Source organism: Orcinus orca, chromosome 14, assembly GCF_937001465.1.
Source record: "Orcinus orca chromosome 14, mOrcOrc1.1, whole genome shotgun sequence".
NCBI classification, from domain to species: Eukaryota; Metazoa; Chordata; class Mammalia; order Artiodactyla; family Delphinidae; genus Orcinus; species Orcinus orca.
The window spans coordinates 68,828,069-68,852,078 of NC_064572.1; the positions used below are offsets into that span (position 1 = coordinate 68,828,069).

Below are 24,010 nucleotides of genomic sequence, written 5' to 3' on the forward strand. Positions count from 1 at the left end.
GCTTTAAGGCAAATATAATTTTTTCCTTCTCCTTTCTCTAAGACTTTAAGTTAAATGAATATCAAGGAGAGTCTTGTATAGGAAATTAAACCAAATTAGGTGACTGAAAGAGAGCTTGTCTTAGTCAGTTTGGGCTGTTATAAGACGATACCATAGACTAGGTGGCTTATAAACAACAGACATTTATTTCTCACAGTTCTTTAGCCTAGGAAGCCTAAGGTCCAAATGTCATAAGATCCAGTATCTGGTGAGGGCCCACTTCCTGGTTCATAGATGGTGTCTTCTTGCCGTGTTCTTACATGGTAAAAAGGACAAGGGAGTTCCATAGGTCACTTTTACAAGGGCACTAATCTCATGCATAAGGGCTCCATCCTCATGACCTAATTACCTCCTGAAAGCCTTACCTCCTAATACCATCAGGTTGGGGGTTGGATTTCAACATATGGCTTGTGGGAAGGACACAAACATTCAGATCATAGTAGACCTCATCCTACTCTTTGGGGATAGTCATTTATATATCTAAGGACATATTTGTTAACAGCTGAAAAAGTCATTCCCAAGTCATTTCTGTCTCAAAATGATAAAAATTCCTGAGTCATTTAATCTACTACAGTAGCACAAAATGCTAGGCAAAAATTCCTAAATCAGGATACCTCAAAGGTAGATCTGGACATTGTAACATCATCTCAAGCCACAGTCTGTTTGAAAGTTATAAGGATGGAAAGGGAAGAACTCAAGGGCCAGGGAAGTGTCTTTTCAGCCACTCATGAGCTGGTGAGTGGGTTCTAAGAGCACATGCTCCCCCTAACTCTGGCCATGCCTTTCCTCACCAGCTACCCACTTCTGTTCTTTTTTCTTTATCTTTTTTCTTCTTTGTAGACAAGAAGGAGGTAAAGGGGACAACCAGTTAAAAGCCAAATTTATTCTTTGATAATTTTCTATGCATTTACTTTATGTATGCTTTGTCTTCTATTTGTAAGGCATAACCACTTAAGTCTGGGTAACACTGATGTGGACTCTAGTGCATTCTCTTACTGCCCTGAATAATCATACTCCAATCCTAAGTGGTGACAATCCAACTCATCCTAATGCACCCAGTTTCCCATATTGACTAAGGAAGCACGATCAAGAAAATGATATAAACACCCACTTTTAACTCTTTAAAACATATAGAATGGCCAACAAAAATCCCATATTGCTTAATCAAATTCTACTGTGAATAGAGAAGACAGAAATACTTTAAAATTGTTTGTGCATCTGGGTGCATGCATGTGCAAGCACACATGGGTCTGTAAAGATTCAAGGGAACAACTTTTCCCTTTGGAAAAATCAGATTTTTTGGCCAGTTTGAGGCCAAGTACTTAACAGGACATTTTAAACTGGGGAGTCTAATCTGATATTTAAACACACTATGAGCCTTGATTCCAAATATCTTGGACACTGAGATGAAGAAGAAAGAAAGTACCATTTCAGTCACCACTTGTTGACCCAAGATCTGGGGAGTTTAAAACGGGCAGGAGTGGCCTTTCCTCCTGCCCAACCCTATCCTGTCTGCAAAACTCCTAACCTTGTATAAAGACCTGTCTTAAATGTCACTTCCCTTTAAAGCCTTGCCTCCTACTCTCAGGAAAAAAAAAAAAAAAAAAATTAGTTGTCCCCCACTCATCTTTGCTCCCATAGCACTTTGCACAAAACTCTATTACAACTATTATGTGTTTATCACACTAAATTGCTATTTATCTGTTTATGTGTCTGTCTATTTCCACCAGAATATGCACTGTCAAGGGTAAAGATCAGGTGTTATTTATCTTTGTATTCCCAGCACTCAGCACTGTGCTGACTCAACAGCCACTTAAAACATCTTAGGATTTTTATTATTAAAGAAATGCATTCCCATTAAAAATTCAAAATAGCACGGACAAGTATAAAAGGAAATGTTAAAAGTTGCCCTTCCACCTTCCAGACCATTAATCCTATTTCCCGAAGAGATTTAAGGGATTCTTTAAAATGCATAAATACTGCATGCACCCCTTCCACCCTACACCCAGCTCACCAACATATATGGCTCTCAGAGCTGTCCCACATGCAAGACTGGCTGATGCTAGCAACAAGACTGTCTGGGTGTGAAACCCCCCAGGGCCAAAGGCCAGAGATGTGCTGTTGCTACAGTGGAAAGAATACGGTCAGACTAAGTAGAAATTTGCTCTACTCTGCACATTTTATGAATTGATAACAAGTTCTCTCTACTCACTGACACTTTTCCTTTCTTGTTTTCCTCTCTAACTCTCTTTCTGTGACTTACTCTGTCTCCACGTGTTTGTTACAAGGCTGTCTTTGTCTCTCCATCTGCCCTTCCCAGTCCACAGTATCACTGGCTCATTGCCCCTCGCCTTCTCTTTATCCTCCTCTTTCTTAGTCCACTTCTCCTGTCTCTGAATTGCTCTCTGTCTCTCTCTGCCTCTGTCATGATCCTATACTCTCTCTCTTCTTCTCCCCTTATCCATTCTCTTTTTCCATCTCTTGGCTTCCATTGTCTCTCAGTCTCTTCCTCTTGGTTTCTTTCTCTCTCTCCTCATTCTGGAGATCATCTTCCATTCAGCTCTCACAGTCAGTAAACATCCTCACTGTGGCCATATAACAAAATTTAGCATTTCACTTTTAAGAGCAGATACTTAAAGACATCAGTGCGTTAAGTTGCTCTGAATGTACAGAGATGCCTGGGATGCCCACATCTATGATGTATTCACTTAAATACACATATATGATGGAGAGATGGAGTCCAAGACCAAGAAAGAGACTGAGATTTAAATTAAAATGCATGCTTCTTTATCGGGGACTGGAAGCTACTAGAGTTTTCAGCAGGTGTAGTCAGGTGGGTGAAATTACCTCCAGATCTCTCTCTCTGTAATCAACAAAGAGGACAATAAACAAAAGGCCTGGAAGCCCCTGCTGCTGCACACCACAAAAAGAAGGAAGAGAGATGCAGAGTGATCTTGCCGCTTCACAAAAACCCTGGGCACAGGCTCCTTCCCAATAATAGGGACTGAAAGCAAGTCAGGAAACTTGAACTTGGGCTCTTTGTCAAGTTCAGTTGTCTGGAATGCAATTCTAATGTGTCCAAGTTCACAAACTTGCTTACTCTCTCCCGTTTTGTTTCTTCCCCCCCCCCCACTTTTCAAATAACTTTAAAAAATAAATCAAGCAATGCACACTTATGGAAAAACAACAACACCAAAACTATGGACAAACTGAGAGAATTTCAAAGGTAGAAGTAAACTTAAGAAGCCATTTAGACTCCCTCTTGTGAGAGCACTGGAATCACAACTAACTGCTGAACAATCGTCAACAGGAAGACACTGGAACTCACCAAAAAAGATAGCCCACATCCAAAGACAAAGGAGAAGCCACAATGAGACATTGGGAGGGGCGCAATCACAATAAAATCAAATCCCATAACTGCTGGGTGGGTGACTCACAAACTGGAGAACACTTATACCACAGAAGTCCACCCACTGGAGTGAAGGTTCTGAGCCCCACGTCAGGCTTTCCAACCTGGGGGTCTGGCAACGGGAGGAGGAATTCCTAGAGAATCAGACTTTGAAGCTAGAGGGATTTGACTGCAAGACTTTGACAGGACTAGGGGAAACAGAGACTCTACACTTGGAGGGCACACACAAAGTAGTGTGCGCATCGGGACCCGGGGAAGGACCAGTGATGCCATAGGAGACTGAACCAGACCTACCTGCAGAGGTGGGGGGTGGCTGTGGCTCACCGGGGGGACAAGGTCACTGGCAGCAAAAGTTCTGGGAAGTACTCCGTGGTGTGAGCCCTCCCAGAGTCTGCCATTAGCCCCACCAAAGAGCCGGGTAGGCTCCAGTGTTGGGTCACCTCAGGCCAAACAACCAACAGGGAGGGAACCCAACCCCACCCATCAGCAGTCAAGCAGATTAAAGTTTTACTGAGCTCTGCCCACCAGAGCAACACCCAGCTCTACCCACCACCAGTCCCTCCCATCAAGAAGCTTGCACAAGCCTCTTAGATAGCTTCATCCACTAGAGGGCAGACAACAGAAGCAAGAAGTACTACAATTCTGCAGCCTGTGGAAAACCACATTCACAGAAAGACAGACAAAATGAAAAGGCAGAGGACATTCTATCAGATGAAGGAACAAGATTAAACCCCAGAAAAACAACTACATGAAGTAGAGATAGGCAACCTTCTGAAAAATAATTCAAAATAATGATAATGAAGATGATCCAGCACCTAGGAAAAAGAATGGAGGCAAATATCAAGAAGATGCAAGAAATGTTTAACAAAGACCTAGAAGAACAAACAAACAGAGTTGAACAATACAATAACTGAAATGAAAAATACACTAGAAGGAATCAATAGCAGAATTACTGAGGCAGAAGAACAGATAAGTGACCTGGAAGACAGAATGGTGGAATTCACTGCCACAGAAGAGAATAAAGAAAAAAGAATGAAAAGAAATGAAGACAGCCTAAGAGACTTCTGGGACAACATTAAACTCAACAACATTCGCATTATAGGGGTTCCAAAAGGAGAAGAAAGAGAGAAAGGACCTGAGAAAATATTTGAAGAGATTATAGTCAAAAACTTCCCTAATATGGGAAAGGAAATAGCCACCCAAGTCCAGGAAGCAAAGGCAGGATAAACCCAAGCACAGGGAGGATAAACCCAAACGCCGAGGCACATAGTAATCAAACTGACAAAAATTAAAGACAAAGAAAAATTATTAAAAGCAACAAGGGAAAAACGACAAATAACATACAAGGGAACTCCCATAAGGTTAACAGCTGATTTCTCAGCAGAAACTCTACAAGCCAGAGGAAGTGGCACGATATATTTAAAGTGATGAAAGGGAAGAACCTACAACCAAGCTTATTCTATCTGGCAAGGATCTCATTCAAATTTGACAGAGAAATCAAAAGCTTTACAGACAAGCAAAAGCTAAGAGAATTCAGCACCACCTAACCAGCTCTACAACATGCAAGACTGGCTGATGCTAGCAACAAGACTGGCTGGGTGTGAAACCCCCCAGGGCCAAAGGCCAGAGATGTGCTGTTGCTACAGCTACAGAAACTTCTCTAAGTGGGAAACACAAGAGAAGAAAAGGACCTACAAAAACAAACCCATAACAATTAAGAAAGTGGTAACAGGAACAAACATATCAATAATTACCTTAAGTGTGAATGGATTAAATGCTCCAACCAAAAGACACAGGTTCACTGAATGGATATGAAAACAAGACCCATATATATGCTGTCTACAAGAGACACACTTCAGACCTAGGGACACATACAGACTGAAAGTGAGGGGATGGAAAAAGATATTCCATGCAAATGGAAATCAAAAGAAAGCTGGAGTAGCAATACTCATATCAGATAAAATAGACTTTAAGATAAAGAATGTTACAAGAGACAAGGAAGGACACTACATAATGACCAAGGGATCAATCCAAGAAGAAGATATAACAATTCTAAATAGATATGCATCCAACATAGGAGCACCTCAATACATAAGGCAACTGCTAACAGCTGCAAAGGAGGAAATGGACAGTAACACAATAATACTGGAGGACTTTAACACCTCATTTACACCAATGGACAGATCATCCAGACAGAAAATTAGTACAGAAACAGAAGCTTTAAATGACACAACAGACCAGATAGATTTAATTGATATTTATAGGACATTCCATCCAAAAACAGCAGATTACACTTTCTTCTCAAGTGCGCACAGAACATTCTCCAGGATAGATCACATCTTGGGTCACAAATCAAGCCTTGGTAAATTTAAGAAAATTGAAATCATATCAAGCATCTTTTCCAACCACGACGCTATGAGATTAGAAATCAATTACAGGGAAAAAAAAGCAAAAACACAAACACATGGAGGCTAAACAATATGCTACTAAATAACCAAGAGATCGCTGAAGAAATCAAAGGGGAAATCAAAAAATACTAGAGAAAAATGACAACGAAAACACGACAATCCAAAACCTATGGGGTGCCGCAAAAGCAGTTCTAAGAGGGAATTTTATAGCAATACAATCCTACCTCAAGAAACAAGAAACATCTCAAATAAACAATCTAACCGTACACCTAAAGGAATTTAGAAAGAATAACAAACAAAACCCATAGTTAGTAGAAGGAAAGAAATCATAAAGATCAGAGCAGAAATAAATGAAATAGAAACAAAGAAAACAATAGTAAAGGTCTATAAAACTAAAAGCTGGTTCTTTGAGAAGATAAACAAAATTGATAAAATTAGCCAGACTCATCAAGAAAAAGAGGGAGAAGACTCAAATCAATAAAATTAGAAATGAAAAAGGAGAAGTTACAACGGACACAACAGAAATATAAAGCATCATAAGAGAATACTACAAGCAACTCTATGCCAATAAAATGGACAGCCTGGAATAAATGGACAAATTCTTAGAAAGGTACAACCTTCCAAGACTGAACCAAGAAGAAATAGAAAATATGAACATGCCAATCACAGCTAATGAAATTGAAACTGTGATTAAAAATCTTCCTACAAGCAAAAGTCCAGGCCCAGATGGCTTCACAGGTGAATTCTATCAAACATTTAGAGAAGAGCTAACACCCATCTTCCTCAAACTCTTCCAAAAAATTGCAGTGGAAAGAACACTCCCAAACTCATTCTATGAGGCCACCATCACCCTGATACCAAAACCAGACAAAGATACTACAAAAAAAGAAAATTACAGACCAATAACACTGATGAATATAGATGCAAAAATCCTCAACAAAATACTAGCAAACAGAATCCAACAACACAGTATAAGGATCATACACCATGATCAAGTGGGATTTATCTCAGGGATGCAAGGATTCTTCAATATATGTAAATCAATCAATGTGATACACCATATTAACAAATTGAAGAATAAGATCTATGTGATCATCTCAATAGATGCAGAAAAAGCTTTCAACAAAATTCAACACCGAAAGTGGACATAGAGGGAACCTACCTCAACATAATAAAGTCCATATACAACAAACCCACAGCAAACATCATTCTCAATGTTGAAAAACTGAAAGCATTTCCTCTAAGATCAGGAATAAGACAAGGATATCCACTCTCACCACTATTATTCCACAGAGTTTTGGAAGTCCTAGCCAGGGCAATCAAAGAAGAATAAGAAATAAAAGGAATCCAAATCAGAAAAGAAGAGGTAAAGCTGTCACTGCAGATGACATGATACTATACATAGAGAATCCTAAAGATGCTACCAGAAAACTACTAGAGCTACTCAATGAATCTGGTAAAGTTGCAGGATACAAAATTAATGCACAGAAATCTCTTGCATTCCTATACACTAACAATGAAAGATCAGAAAGAGAAATTAAGGAAACAATCCCATTCACCATTGCAACAAAAAGAATAAAATACCAGGAATAAACCTACCTAAGGAGGTAAAAGACCTGTACTCAGAAAACTATAAGACACTGATGAAAGAAATTAAAGATGACACAAACAGATGGAGAGGTATATACTGTGTTCTTGGATTGGAAGAATCAATATTGTGAAAATGACTATACTACCCAAAGCAATCTACAGATTCAATGCAATCCCTATCAAATCACCAGTTACATTTTTTACAGAACTAGAACAAAAAATCTTACAATTTGTATGGAGACACAAAAGACCCCTAATAGCCAAAGCAGTCTTGAGGGACTGCTAGAGTAATGGAAATAAAACCAGAAATAAACAAATGGGACCTAATGAAACTTCAAAGCTTTTGCAAAGCAAAGGAAACTACAAACAAGATGAAAAGACAACCCTCAGAATGGGAGAAGATATTTGCAAACGAATCAACAGGCAAAGGATTAATCTCCAAAATATATAAACAGCTCATGCAGCTCAATATTAAAAAAGCAAACAACCCAATCCAAAAATGGGCAGAAGACCTAAATAGACATTTCTCCAAAGAAGACATATGGGGCCAAGAAGCACATGAAAAGCTACTCAACATCACTAATTATTAGAGAAATGCAAATCAAAACTACAATGAGGTATCACCTCACACCAGTTAGAATGGGCGTCTGCTGGAGAGGGTGTGGAAGAAAGGGAACCCTCTTGCACTGTTGGTAGGAATGTAAATTGATACAGCCACTATGGAGAAGAGTACGGAGGTTCCTTAAAAAACTAAAAGTAGAATTACCATATGACCCAGCAGTCCCACTACTGGGCATATACCCTGAGAAAACCATAATTCTAAAAGACACATGTACCCCAATGTTCATTGCAGCACTATTTACAATAGCCAGGTCATGGAAGCAACCTAAATGCCCATCTACAGACGAATGGATAAAGAAGATGTGGTAAATATATACAATGGAATATTACTCAGCCATAAAAAGGAACAAAATTGGGTCATTTGTAGAGATGCGGATGGATCTAGACACTGTCATACAGAGTGAAGTAAGTCAGAAAGAGAAAAACAAATATCGTATATTAACGCATATGTGGAACCTAGAAAAATGGTAGAGAAGAACCAGTTTGCAGGGCAGAAATTGAGACACAGATGTAGAGAACAAACGTATGGACACCAAGAGGGTAAAGTTTGGGGGGGTGCGGGGGGGCACTGAACTGGGAGATTGGGATTGACATGTAGACACTAATATGTATAAAATGGATAACTAATAAGAACCTGCTGTATAAAAAAATAAAATTCAAAAATTCCAAAAATATATATACATATATTGAGCCACTTCTAAGTCTAGGGACTTGGGATATACAAGGCAACAACCCAGTTAAAAAAAAAAAAAAAAAAGAAACCCTTACTTTGTGGGGCTTACATCTGTACTATTTTATATTTTATTATTTATGTATTATTTTATTTCCTCTTTCTGGTATTTTGTGGAAGCTTTCCCAAAATAAATATATATAGATATATTTATTTATAAATGTAAATAATTTATAAATATAAATATAATTTATATATATATAAACATATAAGCAATCTTTTAATGGCTGAATATTCTACAACACTCATATGGAAGGTCATGGGTCATTTATTTTATATGAAAGCCAGTTTTCCCCAAGGATACAGCAAATAAAACGGCAAAATATTTAGTAAGCTAGTTGTGATATTGTGATTTATAATAAGAAATATACATTTTGTCTTAGTGCCCATTTCTGGCACAGAGCCCCTCAAACCCCTGGGTTTTCCTGTGATGAGAGTTTAATTACGTGACGTCCGACCACAGTTAAGGATGTGGGCCAGTTGCCAAAAAACCAACCATGTGATCAGAGGGTTGAAACTTTCAGTCCAGCCCCCTTGACCTCTGGGGAGGGGACAGGTGCTGGAGTTTGAATCAACGGCCAATGGCCAATGATTTATTCAACTGTGCTGATTTAATGAAACCTCCATAAAAACCCAAAAAGACAGGGTTCCGAGAGCTTCCAGGTTGGTGAACAGGTGGAGATTCAGGAAGAATGGTGCACTCAGAGAGCAAAGGGAGGCTCCACGCTCTTTCTCCATACCTTGCCCTAGGCATCTCTTCCATCTGCTGTCCCTGAGTTACATCCTTAAAAATAAACTGGTAATCTAGTAGGTGAAACGTTTCTCTGAGTTCTGTGAGCCAGCAACTCTAGCCAATTAATCAAACCCAAGAAGTGAGTCGTTGAACCTTCCAATCTATAGCCTGTCGCTCAGAAGCACAGGTGATAACCTGGACTTGGGGCTGGCCTTGGAAGTGGGAGGTGGGGGGGACAGTCTTGTGGGACTGAGTCCTTAACCTGTGAAACCTGATGTGACCTCTGTGTAGACAGCGTCAGAACTGAGTTAAATTGTTGGACACCCAGCTGGTGTCAGAGAATTGATTGTCGCTGTGGAACTTATCAGCCCCCAACCCACACACTGGAAATTGGGTCCAGAACCCTATTACAACCATCATGTGCAAATAGCTGGAGATGCTGAAAGGCATGCCAAAAAAAAGAGCAGAAGAGAGTCCTGGCCTCCTTATAAGAAAATGGAACTGGAATGAAAAAACATAAATACAGAAACAGAAGCAATGAGCAACATATTACAAACGTCTTTTAGTACATCATACTCGAGCATTATTAGTACTAGTACTAACACAGTAATGACGATAATAATAACAGCTAATGTTTACTGATTGCTTACTCTATGGCAGATGCCACTTTCAGCGTTTTTATATCTATTGTCTCTTTCAACCATCAAGAAACCATATAGAAAGTATACCACTATTATTTCCATTAAACAGATGAGGCAACTAAGGTACAGAATTACAAAGCTTATTGCTCAAGTTAGCATACCTAGGAGTGGGAATTCAAACCAATCACTAAACATTATGTTATATTTAAAATAATGTACTCTTTTAGCCACTTGTTTTGCCCATGGTCATATGGACATCCAGGAAAGATAACTGCATAGAATATATTCAGTGTAGAAATAGCACCATCTTGCAGAAAGGTACCATCTTCCTCTGCCTGGGGCACCAGTGCTGTGCCATGTAATCATCTCTCCTTCTCTTAGAGAACCTTCTACCGGGTCGTCACCATTGGGGTCATAATTTTCATTGAGAAGCTGATAAAAGCTTTGGGCTTCAGCTCTCCTTGGGGAAAAGTAAAGCATATTGACATAAGATTGTACAGACAATGGAAGGGGTTCAGGGACCCCAAAACTCACACATAGATTTTAGGAAAATTATTTTCAACCTTTAGTGTTCCTACGGGAGTTTGAAAAACATAAAGATTCCCACTCCCCATCAGCAGATTCAAAAGCAGGTTCCATGATGACAAACTCTGGGAAACGCTGCCCTAAGTGCCCAAGGAGAGAGCCCATGCCTGCTCAGGTAAGAATTCCTCCACCAACTCAGAAAAATGCAAGGCAGGGTAAAGAGTGCTGCAGACAGGTTTCTAAGCAGGGTCACAACCATGCCTAAAAGAGCTTTTTTTCCCCTTTAATGATTCTAATCAAGAGTGCACTTTGGGAAGTATTGAGATAGGGAAAGACCTTTTACTTTTAACCTCCCTCCATAGGCCCTGGATCCACGGCCCACAGTTTTGTGTCTCAATAGCCCCTGCAACTCTGATTAGAGGAAGACCACTAGAGGCATCAATCCTTTGGCTTCGGGGCACAACATGATAAGCTGGTTGCCTGATAACATGATTCTTATTAGTACCTCCTTTAAAGAGTGAACAAGTTGTCCACACTGTCATTCTAGGGTCATTAGCCAGCAGGGAGAAACCAATCGGCACATCCTACACATCCTCCCAGGATAACAAGATGACACACACTAATAACCCTAGATGATCCACACTGGGGAGAGGACGGGGGAGGTGAGGGCTTTGAGCCCTTTGAGGGCTCCATCACATAGCAGCTTATTACCTCGTAAAGTGTATCAGGTCAGGGACCTGAGATGGGGGTGTTGTGAAAGGGAGCGCCCCGAGATGGGGTGCTCTGGCCAAGAGTTCTCCCACCACCCCTCCGCACTGACTTGTCAAGTTCTCTCTAAAGAAATTCAGAGATAAAAGCCGACGAAGGGAGAGCATGATCAAACAGAAAAAGCTCTGGAGCCAGAAAGGGGCAAAATCAAATTCTATGTCTGCCCCACCACCTTCGAGCTCGGTGACCTCAGGCAAGACCTTTGGTTTTTTTTTTTTTTACATCTTTATTGGAGTATAATTGCTTTACAATGGTGTGTTAGTTTCTGCTTTATAACAAAGTGAATCAGCTATACATATACATATGTTCCCATATCTCTTCCCTCTTGCGTCTCCCTCCCTCCCACCCTCCCTATCCCACCCCTCTAGGCGGTCACAAAGCACCGAGCTGATCTCCCTGTGCTATGCGGCTGCTTCCCACTAGCTATCTACCTTACGTTTGGTAGTGTATATATGTCCATGCCTCTCTCTGTCTTTGTCACAGCTTACCCTTCCCCCTCCCCATATCCTCAAGTCCATTCTCTAGTAGGTCTGTGTCTTTATTCCTATCTCACCCCTAGGTTCTTCATGACTTTTTTTTTCTTCAATTCCATATATATGTGTTAGCATACGGTATTTGTCTTTCTCTTTCTGACTTACTTCACTCTGTATGACAGACTCTAGGTCCATCCACCTCATTACAAATAGCTCAATTTTGTTTCTTTTTATGGCTGAGTAATATTCCATTGTATATATGTGCCACATCTTCTTTATCCATTCATCCGATGATGGACACTTAGGTTGTTTCCATCTCCGGGCTATTGTAAATAGAGCTGCAATGAACATTTTGGTACATGACTCTTTTTGAATTATGGTTTTCTCAGGGTATATGCCCAGTAGTGGGATTGCTGGGTCATATAGTAGTTCTATTTGTAGTTTTTTAAGGAACCTCCATGCTGTTCTCCATAGTGGCTGTACCAATTCACATTCCCACCAGCAGTGCAAAAGGGTTCCCTTTTCTCCACACCCTCTCCAGCATTTATTGTTTCTAGATTTTTTGATGATGGCCATTCTGACCGGTGTGAGATGATATCTCATTGCAGTTTTGATTTGCATTTCTCTAATGATTAGTGATGTTGAGCATCCTTCCATGTGTTTGTTGGCAATCTGTATATCTTCTTTGGAGAAATGTCTATTTAGGTCTTCTGCCCATTTTTGGATTGGGTTGTTTGTTTTTTTGTTATTGAGCTGCATGAGCTGCTTATAAATTTTGGAGATTAATCCTTTGTCAGTTGCTTCATTTGCAAGTATTTTCTCCCATTCTGAGGGTTGTCTTTTGGTCTTGTTTATGGTTTCCTTTGCAAGATCTTTAAGCCTTGACTTCCTCGGCTTTCGAATGAGGATAATGACATCTAGTTTGTAAGGGTGGTGTGAGGATGAAGTGAATAACGTGGTGATGCCCTAGAATGTACTTCCAGGGAATCTGGTCACTAAATTGATGGCTATTTATATTATTATCATTAAGAGCGATTTCTCTTATAATCAATGTAGCTCATCTGGCTGCAGAGAGCTATCCCTAGTGTGCAGCAAACTCTCCTTTGCTCCCTTCCCCCACCTACCCCACCCCGCACCCAAAAGTTAGAGGAAGTAGAGAAGGCAACAGCTGGGATCTCTATTATAATCCTTGAGCAAATAAAATCCATTAGCATCAACAAGGCACTCCTTCAGTTTGACTAATGCTGCTCCCCAAAGTTGAAGCTCTAGTTTCCTTTGACGAAGACCATACTTAATATTATTTTCAACTAGATTTCATAGGCATAAGACAATTGAAGAGGGGAGGACGTGACTCTCCCTCTCTTCTCCCCAACCCCCTGCTGCAATAAGCCCAGTGATAAGCAATCTCATCTCCAAAGACCATTAGCAGTGGAACATACATGACAGATGGGTTATTTACTGCCGGAGACCCCTCACCTGTAAAAAGTCCCATCTCCTCTCCTCAGGGTCCCTTTTTAAAGATTTAAACAATGCCAAGTACATGACTTTTGTCCTTGCGCTGAAGCCCAGGATAAATAACTTGAATAGCTGAGCCTGGAACTCAGGAGGTCCATGGCCAACCTCCATACTTCATCCCTCAATGGCAACCATTATGGACACACAGGTGCATAGGCTTGAGGCAAACTGTGAGGCTAGGATGCAGCTGCGTCCCATCTCCTGGCTGTGGAAAGCCAGCGGTGTTCCAAACCGAGAATCAGTCGTACAGTGTGACAAAACGTGTTTGACCCTGTCCTTCCACTAACGGACTTGCTTAATACCAACGCCCTGCTTTCCCTCTTTGAGAAACGTGGATGATATCTGTCTTTCCTATCTCCTAGGACTGTGGTGAAAATAAAACTGAAGTCATGGAAGTAATGTTCCCATCTTTGAAAACTGAAGCATTTTGCAAAAGAAAAGGGCTATAACCGATCTAAAGTGGTATAAGGACATTCAGGAGTGCTCTAGAAATAGACACAATATCTTTTATACACGTGTAAAATTTCCTGTAGGATTTCCTGCAGAGCATTCACGTCCTTTTTATCCCCCTACCTACATTTTAGAATAGGCTCTCTTCTTCCTTATAAACTGTGCACAGTAAAAGTCCAGCTTTGTTTCTTGCCAACCATTTGATTGTTCCATCCATCGCAAGGGAGAAGGAGGCGCACTCCTCAGGAGTAACCACTGCCCTTTCCTGGAGCCTGGCTCCACATCACGTTGACCACGCCTCTTCTCTGCCATCCTGTTGGCCACTGTAGGGACACTGGCTAGTTTCCCCTCTAGGACACACAGATGTATTCGCCACCCTTTCCGGCCAGAGATAAAGGACAGTAACTGAGACATACATAAAGACAGGACAAACAGATTACATACGTTTAGTTAACAGAAGTTGTCAGGGAGCCAAATTAATCTACCCTCCGGGCAGCCCAGCTACTGATATTTCTAATCAAGAACTTAAACAAAAGAAAGTCCGTCTGTGAAAACTGCGTGTGAAAAATGTCAAGGTAAAAATGAAACAATGATGACTCCAGCTGAAATTTAATGTGCAAATAAGGGCAGTTATGCCTTCAAGTGACCATAGAGGTTTTTATTTTCTTTGGGGGCCTGGAATACAGCCAAGCTCACTAGGAGATGGGTGTGTATATGTTTTTGCTTAAATCATATTTTAAAAACTATTTCTAAGGTTAAGACCTTAGTTAAACATAGTTTACATTTAATGTAGGTTAACTTCCTTGATATAGATAGGAACCTTTACATCTCTACGCTCGACCTTTACTCACACCATCCACTCAGCTCAAAATATCCTTGTAATAATCTCCATCTTTTAATTAAAAATTTCTCTACATTTCAAGTTTCAGTTGAAACACCTGCTTTGCAATGAAGTTTGGAGACCACCCCAGCCAGAAGATGCCTGCCCATCCCTCCTCTGAACTCCTATAGCATGTGACACCCTCAGAGGACACTTACCTTCTGCTACCTCTTCAGAGCATTGTTTGGGCAGCAAACTGAAAGCTCTCTGAGGGCACGTATCATTTCTTTTCATCTTTGCGCATCACTCCACATATGTCCCTACTATCAATGCCTGACAAATATTAGGACTCAATACCCATTCATAGAATTAAAAGTAAATATGATAATTTGTGTAAGCTTCTTAGCATAATGCTGCCATATGACAATCTCACCTTAAATGTGAGCAATTATTATTCTCTTAAATAAATTAGACAATTGCACCAGCTTCTCTACCCTAGTTTATGAGTTTCTGGGGTCCTTCTTTAAAAGGATGTGGACAGGGGCTTCCCTGGTGGCACAGTGGTTGAGAGTCCGCCTGCTGATGCAGGGGACGCGGGTTCGTGCACCGGTCTGGGAAGATCCCACATGCCGCAGGGTGGCTGGGCCCGTGAGCCATGGCCGCTGAGTCTGAGCGTCCGGAACCTGTGCTCCGCAACGGGGGAGGCCACAACACTGAGAGGCCCGCGTAGCGCAAAAAAAAAAAAAAAAAAAAAAAAAAAGGATGTGGACATAGTTCCCAGAGTCAACACTGATGAGTCTAGAAAATCCCATTAAAATATCTGAAGAGATCTTTACTTTCCAATTTCACATTAAGCACTTTTTTTGTTCAAAGATACCAAGTGCCTTAACCTGAAGATATGATACAATAAACCTAATAAACTATATTTTGCTGCAAATCTACATTGAAATGAATGCCTGCTTGGGTCTCAAATGCCTTAATTTCCTATTAATAGATGTGCATATAAACCATGGAAAGAGGAAGAATCTTGTGAACTGAAAGGCTTGCTCACTTACAGGTCAAGGGTATAGGTCATTGTGTCATTTCTGCACCCTGAACACTCCCAGTGGACTTTATTTAGATGTAGTAGGTGCACAATACCTACAGGTTGACAAAAATTTTTAATGAATTTCAACCTGTAAGGGATTTCAGTGATGCTCTGGCCTATTTGTGTCATTTTACAGAGGATAAAATTGAGGCCACAAAATTTTTACAGGCTGTCACTACATATCTAATTTTTGTGTACAGCCAGGACTATAACCCAGGAGTCTTAAAAACCCAGTAGAGAAGTATTTCTTCTACAAAAATAAGAAGTAGCATTTATTGAGCACTTACTATGTACCAGTCAGTTTGTATATGTGATGTCAAATCTTCTGGGGAAAAAAAAAAAAACCAAACAAACAGAAAAAGACGTGCCCTCCCCATATTTTAGTTGAGAAAACAGAAACTCAAAGAATTTAAGTGTCTTGCTCAAAGCAAAATGCTGGGAAGCAGGAGCGCTAACATTCAAACTCAAATCTGCTTCCAAACCCACTGCCTTCCATGTCATACCATGTTAACACCCATTAACAGCATAAAACACTGATCAGAGAAGGTTATTATGTGGCTTGCTAGAGAAATCTAAAATCCTTCATCAGTTTACTTTGGAAAAAAAGGTAAAAAAACTTATGTCAAAATGTATAGCCAAATCAAGTGTTCATAGGCAACTCTTTATAAAATCATATTTGTAATTAACTTAGAAGAGGAGTCTATTCCTGAAGAACGCCAGATCTGAAAGCTGAATGATGGCACATTACCTCGTGCTCAATGAATCATCAGGTACAGATTCCATGTCTCAGTAAAGATGAAGATGTGGGTGGATAAGAGAACAGCCAAATCACTACTTTAAGGTAAAGGGTGCAATGTGACAGGCACATGTTATATAGTCCTTGCTTTTCTACAAAGAGATAGAGCTTCCAGCTAAGACTATGTCTTCCTTCACCACCATCTGAAATCTACCCGAAACAGGATTATTTAAAATACAGATCCCCAAAGGTCTGAGTTTTTCTGTCCTACCTTAAAGTCTCTAAGACAAGCCCTTCTGTGGGGTTTTGAAGTCAGATCACCCTGGGTGCCAGCCTCTGCTTTGCCACTGAACCGTTATATCTTCTTGGCAAGTCATTTAGCCTTCTGGAGCCTCAGTTTCCTCATTAATGTAATGGGGATAATAATAACTACTCATAACATTTTTGTGAAAATTAAGTGAAACGATGAATGTAAGACATCTACTCAAAAACCTGACTCACTGGGACTCAGTTTACTCACTAAGGGTGGATGGTAAAATGTCAAGTCCCAGAATAACAAAAGGCAAAGAATTACATGAAAACCAACCAGATCGTCATTCACTACAATAAATGCAGTATTAAAGATGTCATAACAGCAAAATATGTCAAGTAAAAGCCTCTGTTAACAATTTGTAACACTATTTCTAGTGAGAAAGGGACAAGACAGTGAACTGAAATATTCAAATTGACTCCAGCATAAAAATATGAAAAAGAGATATTAACACTTGACACCTGTCTATTACCTAACAGGGATATTGTAAGGATTAACGAGTGTAGCACTTTGAAATTCCTTGGAAATAAGGAATAAACGCATCCCCATCATACATAGGTATAGACAAATATATATTTTAACAAACTAAGAATTACTCTATAAATTTAGATCAGGGCACAGCATGCCTTGGATGAGTAGGGTAGGAACAATATGTTCTTGCTTACGATACCAAGCTCATGACAAATGATTCATACCCAGCGCTTTTCATGCCAAAAGATCCCCCCAGGTGTTCCACCAACTCCATCAACACTTTCCATCAAGCTAGACTGCAGTACAGAGGAATCACATCACACCCACGGACAAGGCAAAACAGTCATATCCTTACACAACTGCACAAGTCCAACAGCGGAGGGGGCAGGAAGGAGAAGGGAAGGAGGTGAGAGAAGGATCCAGAGTTCTTCACAAGTTTGATAGGCAGCCTATAATTACCATATATTTACACCTTTAATGCAGGTGTTATTGTCATCAGAAGCCCTACTTAGCAAAGGCTTTTAGCTAAAGGTGAGATAGGTCCAGAGGAGGTGTACTGCCAGTGGCCCTGAATGGGCTGGGGGTGGATTTATGGGGGACAGCAGCTAAATGAGAAGAAAATGAGAGCTCCCACCCACTGCTGTCCTCAGTGTTAGGTTAGTGGATTTCTTGCTCTGGGGGGAATGTGAAGTGCAATGAGATGAGAGTTACAAAGAGGTATACAGTACTTTCCAGTCACAACACTCTCTTAACTATATCCTGGCCTGTAATTCTCTGTGATGAATCTGACAGGCATCCTCCCCTCCTGTTTTAGAGATGAGGAAATTCACACTCAGGCAATCAGCTTGCCAAGATCAAACCACAAATAGGCAGAACCAGAACTCAGGTCTCGGCTCTGCTTTTCACATCACAAAGTTGTCTAGAAAAGTTTCTTTCTGCCTCCCTTACCTTCAAAATATATTTTAAACTTTATCTCTCCTACGAATCTGGGACTACTTTGTGGAGGATACTGATATAAGACTATGTCTCTTCCTCTACTACTTATACATATACACTGAAAAAAAACAACAACAATTTGTATGTAAGTGGGCGCGGATGGAGGGTATGTCCTTATAGAATGAGAGACTTAATAGGATAGAAATCTCATTCGTTTACACGATTTGAGTGCTCCAACTTTTAACACCTTGATTATTTCCTACATTATCTCAGACTTCCTTACATGTCACCCCTTCAAGCCCTGACCCTAAGAAGCCTGACTGGGTTTATAAGCACCATTTAAAAAAAAAAAAAAAAAAAAGGCTGGCAGTGCTTGGCACCATTTCTTAAATGGAGTTTAAAACTTGCCAAAGATGTACTCTCCCTTTCTTGCTCTTTCCAAGATCTTTCAATAGGTGAACTAGAGGTCTAATGGGTGAGTGATATTTTACGACTTGAATTACATTAAAAGCCAGAAATATTTTGAGTCCAAAGTCCTTTACTTCTTGATACAAGATTTAATATGTTTGATGTGTTTAAAATTGCCCCTTAAAGCTAGAAGCTTTGAGTTAATCATCTAAAGCAGTGCGAAAGTTATCTGATCAGTTTAAGAAGATTCAGGTTCAAATTGGGGGATTAATTTCAGTGGTTATGATATGAAAGATAGGACAGTTAAGGTAAGGAATGAGGGCAAGGGTCTCCGGAACTTGAATGAAAAGAATTTCAGCTTCAATTATTTGATTAAACCAGTCCGGAGAACCATATAAAACCACAGCCTTGGTCATGAAGGCTGAATTGTAGGGAAAACCGTGCTGAGGCTCTCAGGACAGAGACACGATACAAAATACTACTTATCACAATTTGCCTTAATACAATTTATATCTATGTACCCAAGGAATCCATAATGACAGCCTCTTATTTTAAAATGTTCACAACTTTCATTAAAAAAGCTGACAGTGAGCACAATTCACTAAAGTGGCACTTCCCTGGGAAGGTTTCTGGCAATAACATCACAATTGAAAACATTTTGAAATGTACCAGGATGCACAGACTGTGCATAGTACAAATACTACAATCTCAGTAACCTGATAGAAGCTGAAACTTTGATTTTTTTTTCAGTTTACCCATCCTTGGTTTTCATTTTCTTGTCTGCTTCAATGCAGCCTGGTGAAGTTTCCATACTTCTAAATCACCTGCAGTTATCACCACCAAAGCTCTTTCTTTACTATTTCAGCTCCTTGAAGTTTCCAGGTGCAGTTTAAACTGGAATAGCTCCCTCAAATTCCAGACATGCAGGATTTTCCAAACATCTAAAACCTTCCCTGATCTTGGACACAGCTCATAGACTTGCACCCACGCTCCCCAGTGACAGCCTCCTGGAAATCCAGCAATCTCTCTCCCCCCTTAATAAAGGGAGAGCTACGTCTTTATCTGTACTCTTCACTAGAGGAGGTCAGGCAATGGGGGAGAACACGGAGTTGTTGTCACAGGGACATATCTGATCTTCCTGGGACAGATCAAGCCAGAAAACAACCACTCATTCACAGGCTGGAAAGCCCCAGCTCTCAAAACACACTGGCTGGTGCTGTTAGAAGATGCTGGAGAGTTCCCGTCCTGAAACTTGCATCCACTTGGTCCCCAGAAACAGAATACATTAAGGGCTCCTTACCATCCACTGATTTCTCTTCCGTGCCGGGAAGAGGGGGTTAGGAGCTTCGTACAAAAATAAAATTAAAAGGCTACGAATAAAGACTTTTTGATCTTACGTGCTCTCATCCATAAGTCTAGCAAGTTAAAGAGAAAGTCACTTGAGGGAACACCAGACTGCCTGGAATTTTAACCCTTTCACCTCTGCATTCAGAATACTTTAACCCGCTCTGTTTGCCTGGTCTTCGGCTCCATCCTACACAAAGGAGACCAAAGAAACGGGAAAGAGGGATCTGCCTGCCCTGTATAAAGCTTTGTTAGAGGTTTGGAGAGGACTCCGGTGTTGGTGGGAAAGGGGTGGTCTCCTAGTTGGTGACATTAAATCCTTGGGGAGGCGGGCAGGGAAGACTTTAGTTTGCACAATGTTTCAAGTCCAGAAACCCCATTTCCCCAAATTCTCAATCAGATCACACAGCCGACTTTAACCCTTTCCATTTTCCACCCCTTTGCCCTCAGTCCCATTATACTCACGCTGCTGTTGTGGCCAGACCAGTGGACCATGGCTTGGTTGTGTGCTGAGTCTCCTGTCAGCGCGAACGTAGTGCTGGTCAGTTTCAGCTCCTCCAGCCGGAAACGAGTGGCTTTGTCCGGGTCCCGCTCCAGAGTCCCAGGCTCCTGCTGCCCTCTGTCCCTTAGCACTCCCCGGGGGCGTCTTCTCGTGCCCTCTCCCCGTTCTGCCTTCTCTTGATCCTCTCCACTCCGTCTCCTCCGGTCAGAGCGTGGAGCAATCGCCACCGACGCCCCAGTTCCCGGGGCCCGCTCCAGGGACAGCGCTCGGTCTCCGGCGGCCACTGCAAACAGGGGGCGTCCGAGCAGGGGCGTGGCAGGAGCCCTGCCTCGCGGCCGCAGGTGACTAAGCCCCCCTCGGGTCGGAGCCCAGCGTGGGGCCGAGCTGGGGTGCAGCGGGGGACCGCAGGAGCCGCCGCCGCAGGCGCCCGGGGCGCAGAGGACTAAGAGCCCCGCGCCGGCGAGGAGCGCGCTCAGCCCGGCTGGGGAGCCGCCGCCGGCGCCAACTTTTCCCATTGCGGGAGCGGAGAGGAGCTGAGAGGGGGTCCCGGACCGGAGGTGGCGGCGCGGGGCTCTCCGCTGGCCGGCTACGAGGAGCAGGAGCTCAGGACCCCAACTCCATCCAAGTTGGGCCGCGGTGGGGGCGGGCAGAGGCGGTTCGGGGCAGGTGGCGGCCGCTTGCCCGGGCTGGGCTGGTGCCGAGCGCGGGTTCGGACGGAGCGAGCCGCCGCCACGCGGGGGTGGAGCCGAAGTGAAGTCACGGGCGGAGCGGGCGCTGGCGCGCGGGCAGGCAACACGGAAGAGAGGGCGGGCGCTGCCGGGGCTTCGAGCGCCGCGTCCCGCTCCCGAGCTGCGCTGCGCGCGGTTGGCTGCGGGGACTGGAGGCGCCGCCGACCCTCCCCTTGGGCTCGCCTGCGCCGCCGCCGCCCGCTCCTCGCCGCCGCGCTGTGCGCCCCCGCGGCCGCCGGCCTCCGCGCAGAGCCCGAGTGCCCCTCCCGTGGGGGCGGCCAGCCCGGACCTGGCGGAGTGGTCACTGTGCTGGGGACTTCCTATTCCTGTTTGTTTCTATCAGTCTCTGTAGCTGTTTCTTTTTTCTTTTCTTTTTCTTCCTCCCTGGTCATTTTCAGTTTAGAAAATAGGGATGAATGGGCTTCTGCTCTTTCCATTCTTAGTCTCAGTGAGTTGGCACCTTGACCTTACCTTGGGAAGAGTCTGTGTGTCCCAGCATCAGCAGAGAATGATGTAATTAAAAGATCGCAGGTGTGTGTGTGTGTGTGTGTGTGTGTGTGTGTTCTGGGGGATTTTCCCATCAATTATGACGCTTAGATTTCTTCCTTGACCTCCTAAATAAAGCACTCACTGTATTTGAACCCAATCTTACTGCATTTTGTGGGCGTGTCTTGGCTTCCCTAAGGGACTGCACACTCATTGAGGACGGGAAGGCTACGTTGTGAGCAACTTGGAAGAAGTAACCAGTTCATTCTGTTTGCCATTTTATCCTTAGTACTTGGACACAGTGCCCTACATGGTAGGAAATCTGTCAGTCATTAATTCATAAATATTTATTGTAAGCCTATTATTATATTTCTGGTGCAAATACATACAGGAAAGGAGGCATGGTGCTCCATCTATCCTGTGGCATTCGTGCCTAGCCCAGAGCTACTAACACATGCCTTAAGACTCAATAGGAAACTTCATGTGGGTGCTGGACGCTCTGCCATTAGTTTGCCGTGGAATCTATGACAAGTAGCAATCTATCAGCTTCCTAGGTTTAAAACTAAGTTGTTGCATTAGATGACCTTTAAAATCCCTTTCACTCCTAAAATTCTATAATTGTACGATCATAACGTCTGCCCAGCCTAGCTCCCCTGCTACTATTCAAAAGTTAAGATTAAGATTTATAGTAGGTGAATGGGCTTTGAAAAGTACAAAGCATTTCTCAAAATCCAAGCCTTTTTCAAATAGAAAGTTGCTTCTAAGGGCTGAAATACCTTCACATGTCTTTGTAGTCTTCATGAGCCAGATAACACTTTCTTATCACATGGTAGCTGTTAAATTATTCTGTGAATTTTTATTGATCGAATAAATGAATCCCACCACAGAATAGTACAATTCCCAGTTTCTAATTACACGTTTGTTCATTCTCACACTTGCAAAGGTAACCTCACTGAAAAATCTGAATCCTGAGTTTGTGATAGGACCAACTTGCAAGTAACAGCGTGATCATTATTCTTTAATGAATAATACTCTTTTTACTGCTGTACAAGAGGAGTTTCTCTTATTCCAAGCCAGAGGTGTGTTACAAAAAAATTTAAAATGATTGTTTTCATGATCGATCCAAGAAATGTGCCAATGCAAAGAGCACAGGCTTCTCAGCCATAAAACTTGGATACTTAAAAGGACAAAAGAGTGTCCTGTTCGTCATTAAAGGAGACACAGACTGTTCTTCCAAAAGTACCATTACTACCCAAGCCTGAATCCTCCTAAAAAAGGACCACTGGCAGGTTGTGGCTTCTAGATGGAGGAGAGGTGAGCCAGAGGTTATCACCTCCTTCCTCCCAAATTGCAAGTGCTCTTTGTCAAAGCCCAGGAGAGCTGTTTTCCTCTCCTCAGAAAAGTTTTCAAAGCTTTGCAGGATCCTTTGCTTAATGCCTTCTTTCTATGCCCTGCTAACCTCCTTTCCACTCTGTGAGATTTCCTCCAAGAGAGGAAAACCAGATTAGATTAAAGACTCAGAACCCAAATGAACTCCCATCCAAATATAGGACTGGAAAAAGCAAAATGGAAAAGAAATTAGTAAATTCACATTTTCTGGTCTTAGTCTATCATTACCCTACCAAAATTTAGATTGCTTTGGTTTCAAAAGGAAGTTCTTCCTGAAGATTTGGGAAAGTAGAGCTGACATTTCCTCCTCAAGGAGTTTACAGTGCCCATCTTTTCAAACACCTACTACAGTAATCCCTTTTAGTGAAAGCATTTTCAGTCCATTTGCTGAGAATTCGTAGAGGCAGGCACTTTTTTAATGCCTGATTTTAATTATCCATTTGTGAAAAAGGTTACACAGATGTAGAAGAAATTGACTCCAACTATTTTTTTAAAATAAATTCATTTTATTTCTTACGGCTCTGGTCCCCATGAACTTTTGTCAACAAGCAGAAAGTACCAGTAATTCCCTAAACCATCATCTTTTTCCAGAGGACTTCAAGAAATAGGCTAATCATGGGGGAAAGTGGGCTAGTCTATTTCATGGTGTTTGCAACCCAACAACCCAATAAGCAACCCAATGGGTTTTATTAATATGATCCATTAGGAATGGGTCATTTGTTAGCAAAATAGTTGATATAAAAGGCCACTAGAGAGCGTAGATCTATAATTCCAATTAGGAGTCTTTTTCATTATGCACATGAAAAATATGCCACCACCTAATGTAAGTCACCATCATTTCTTACCTGGACTAGCTCAACAGTCTCCATACTACTCTCCCTACTCCAAGAT

At 41.9% G+C, this 24,010-nt stretch overlaps 1 protein-coding gene across 3 annotated transcripts in view; it reads right to left on the reverse strand.

Moving 5' to 3' along the window:
* Window positions 1-21,408, reverse strand: part of SORCS1 (sortilin related VPS10 domain containing receptor 1) — a 558,796-nt gene extending 537,388 nt beyond the window's left edge. For 2 of the 3 annotated variants that reach the window (XM_004265870.3, XM_004265868.3), the window contains exon 1: window positions 20,480-21,212. In XM_004265870.3, the coding sequence (XP_004265918.1) occupies window positions 20,480-21,031 (552 nt within the window). In that variant the 5' untranslated portion in view covers window positions 21,032-21,212. Of the gene's footprint in view, window positions 1-20,479 lie in introns of all 3 variants that reach the window. The other variant, XM_004265869.4, reaches the window with a different exon arrangement.
* Window positions 21,409-24,010: the final 2,602 nt, after the last annotated feature.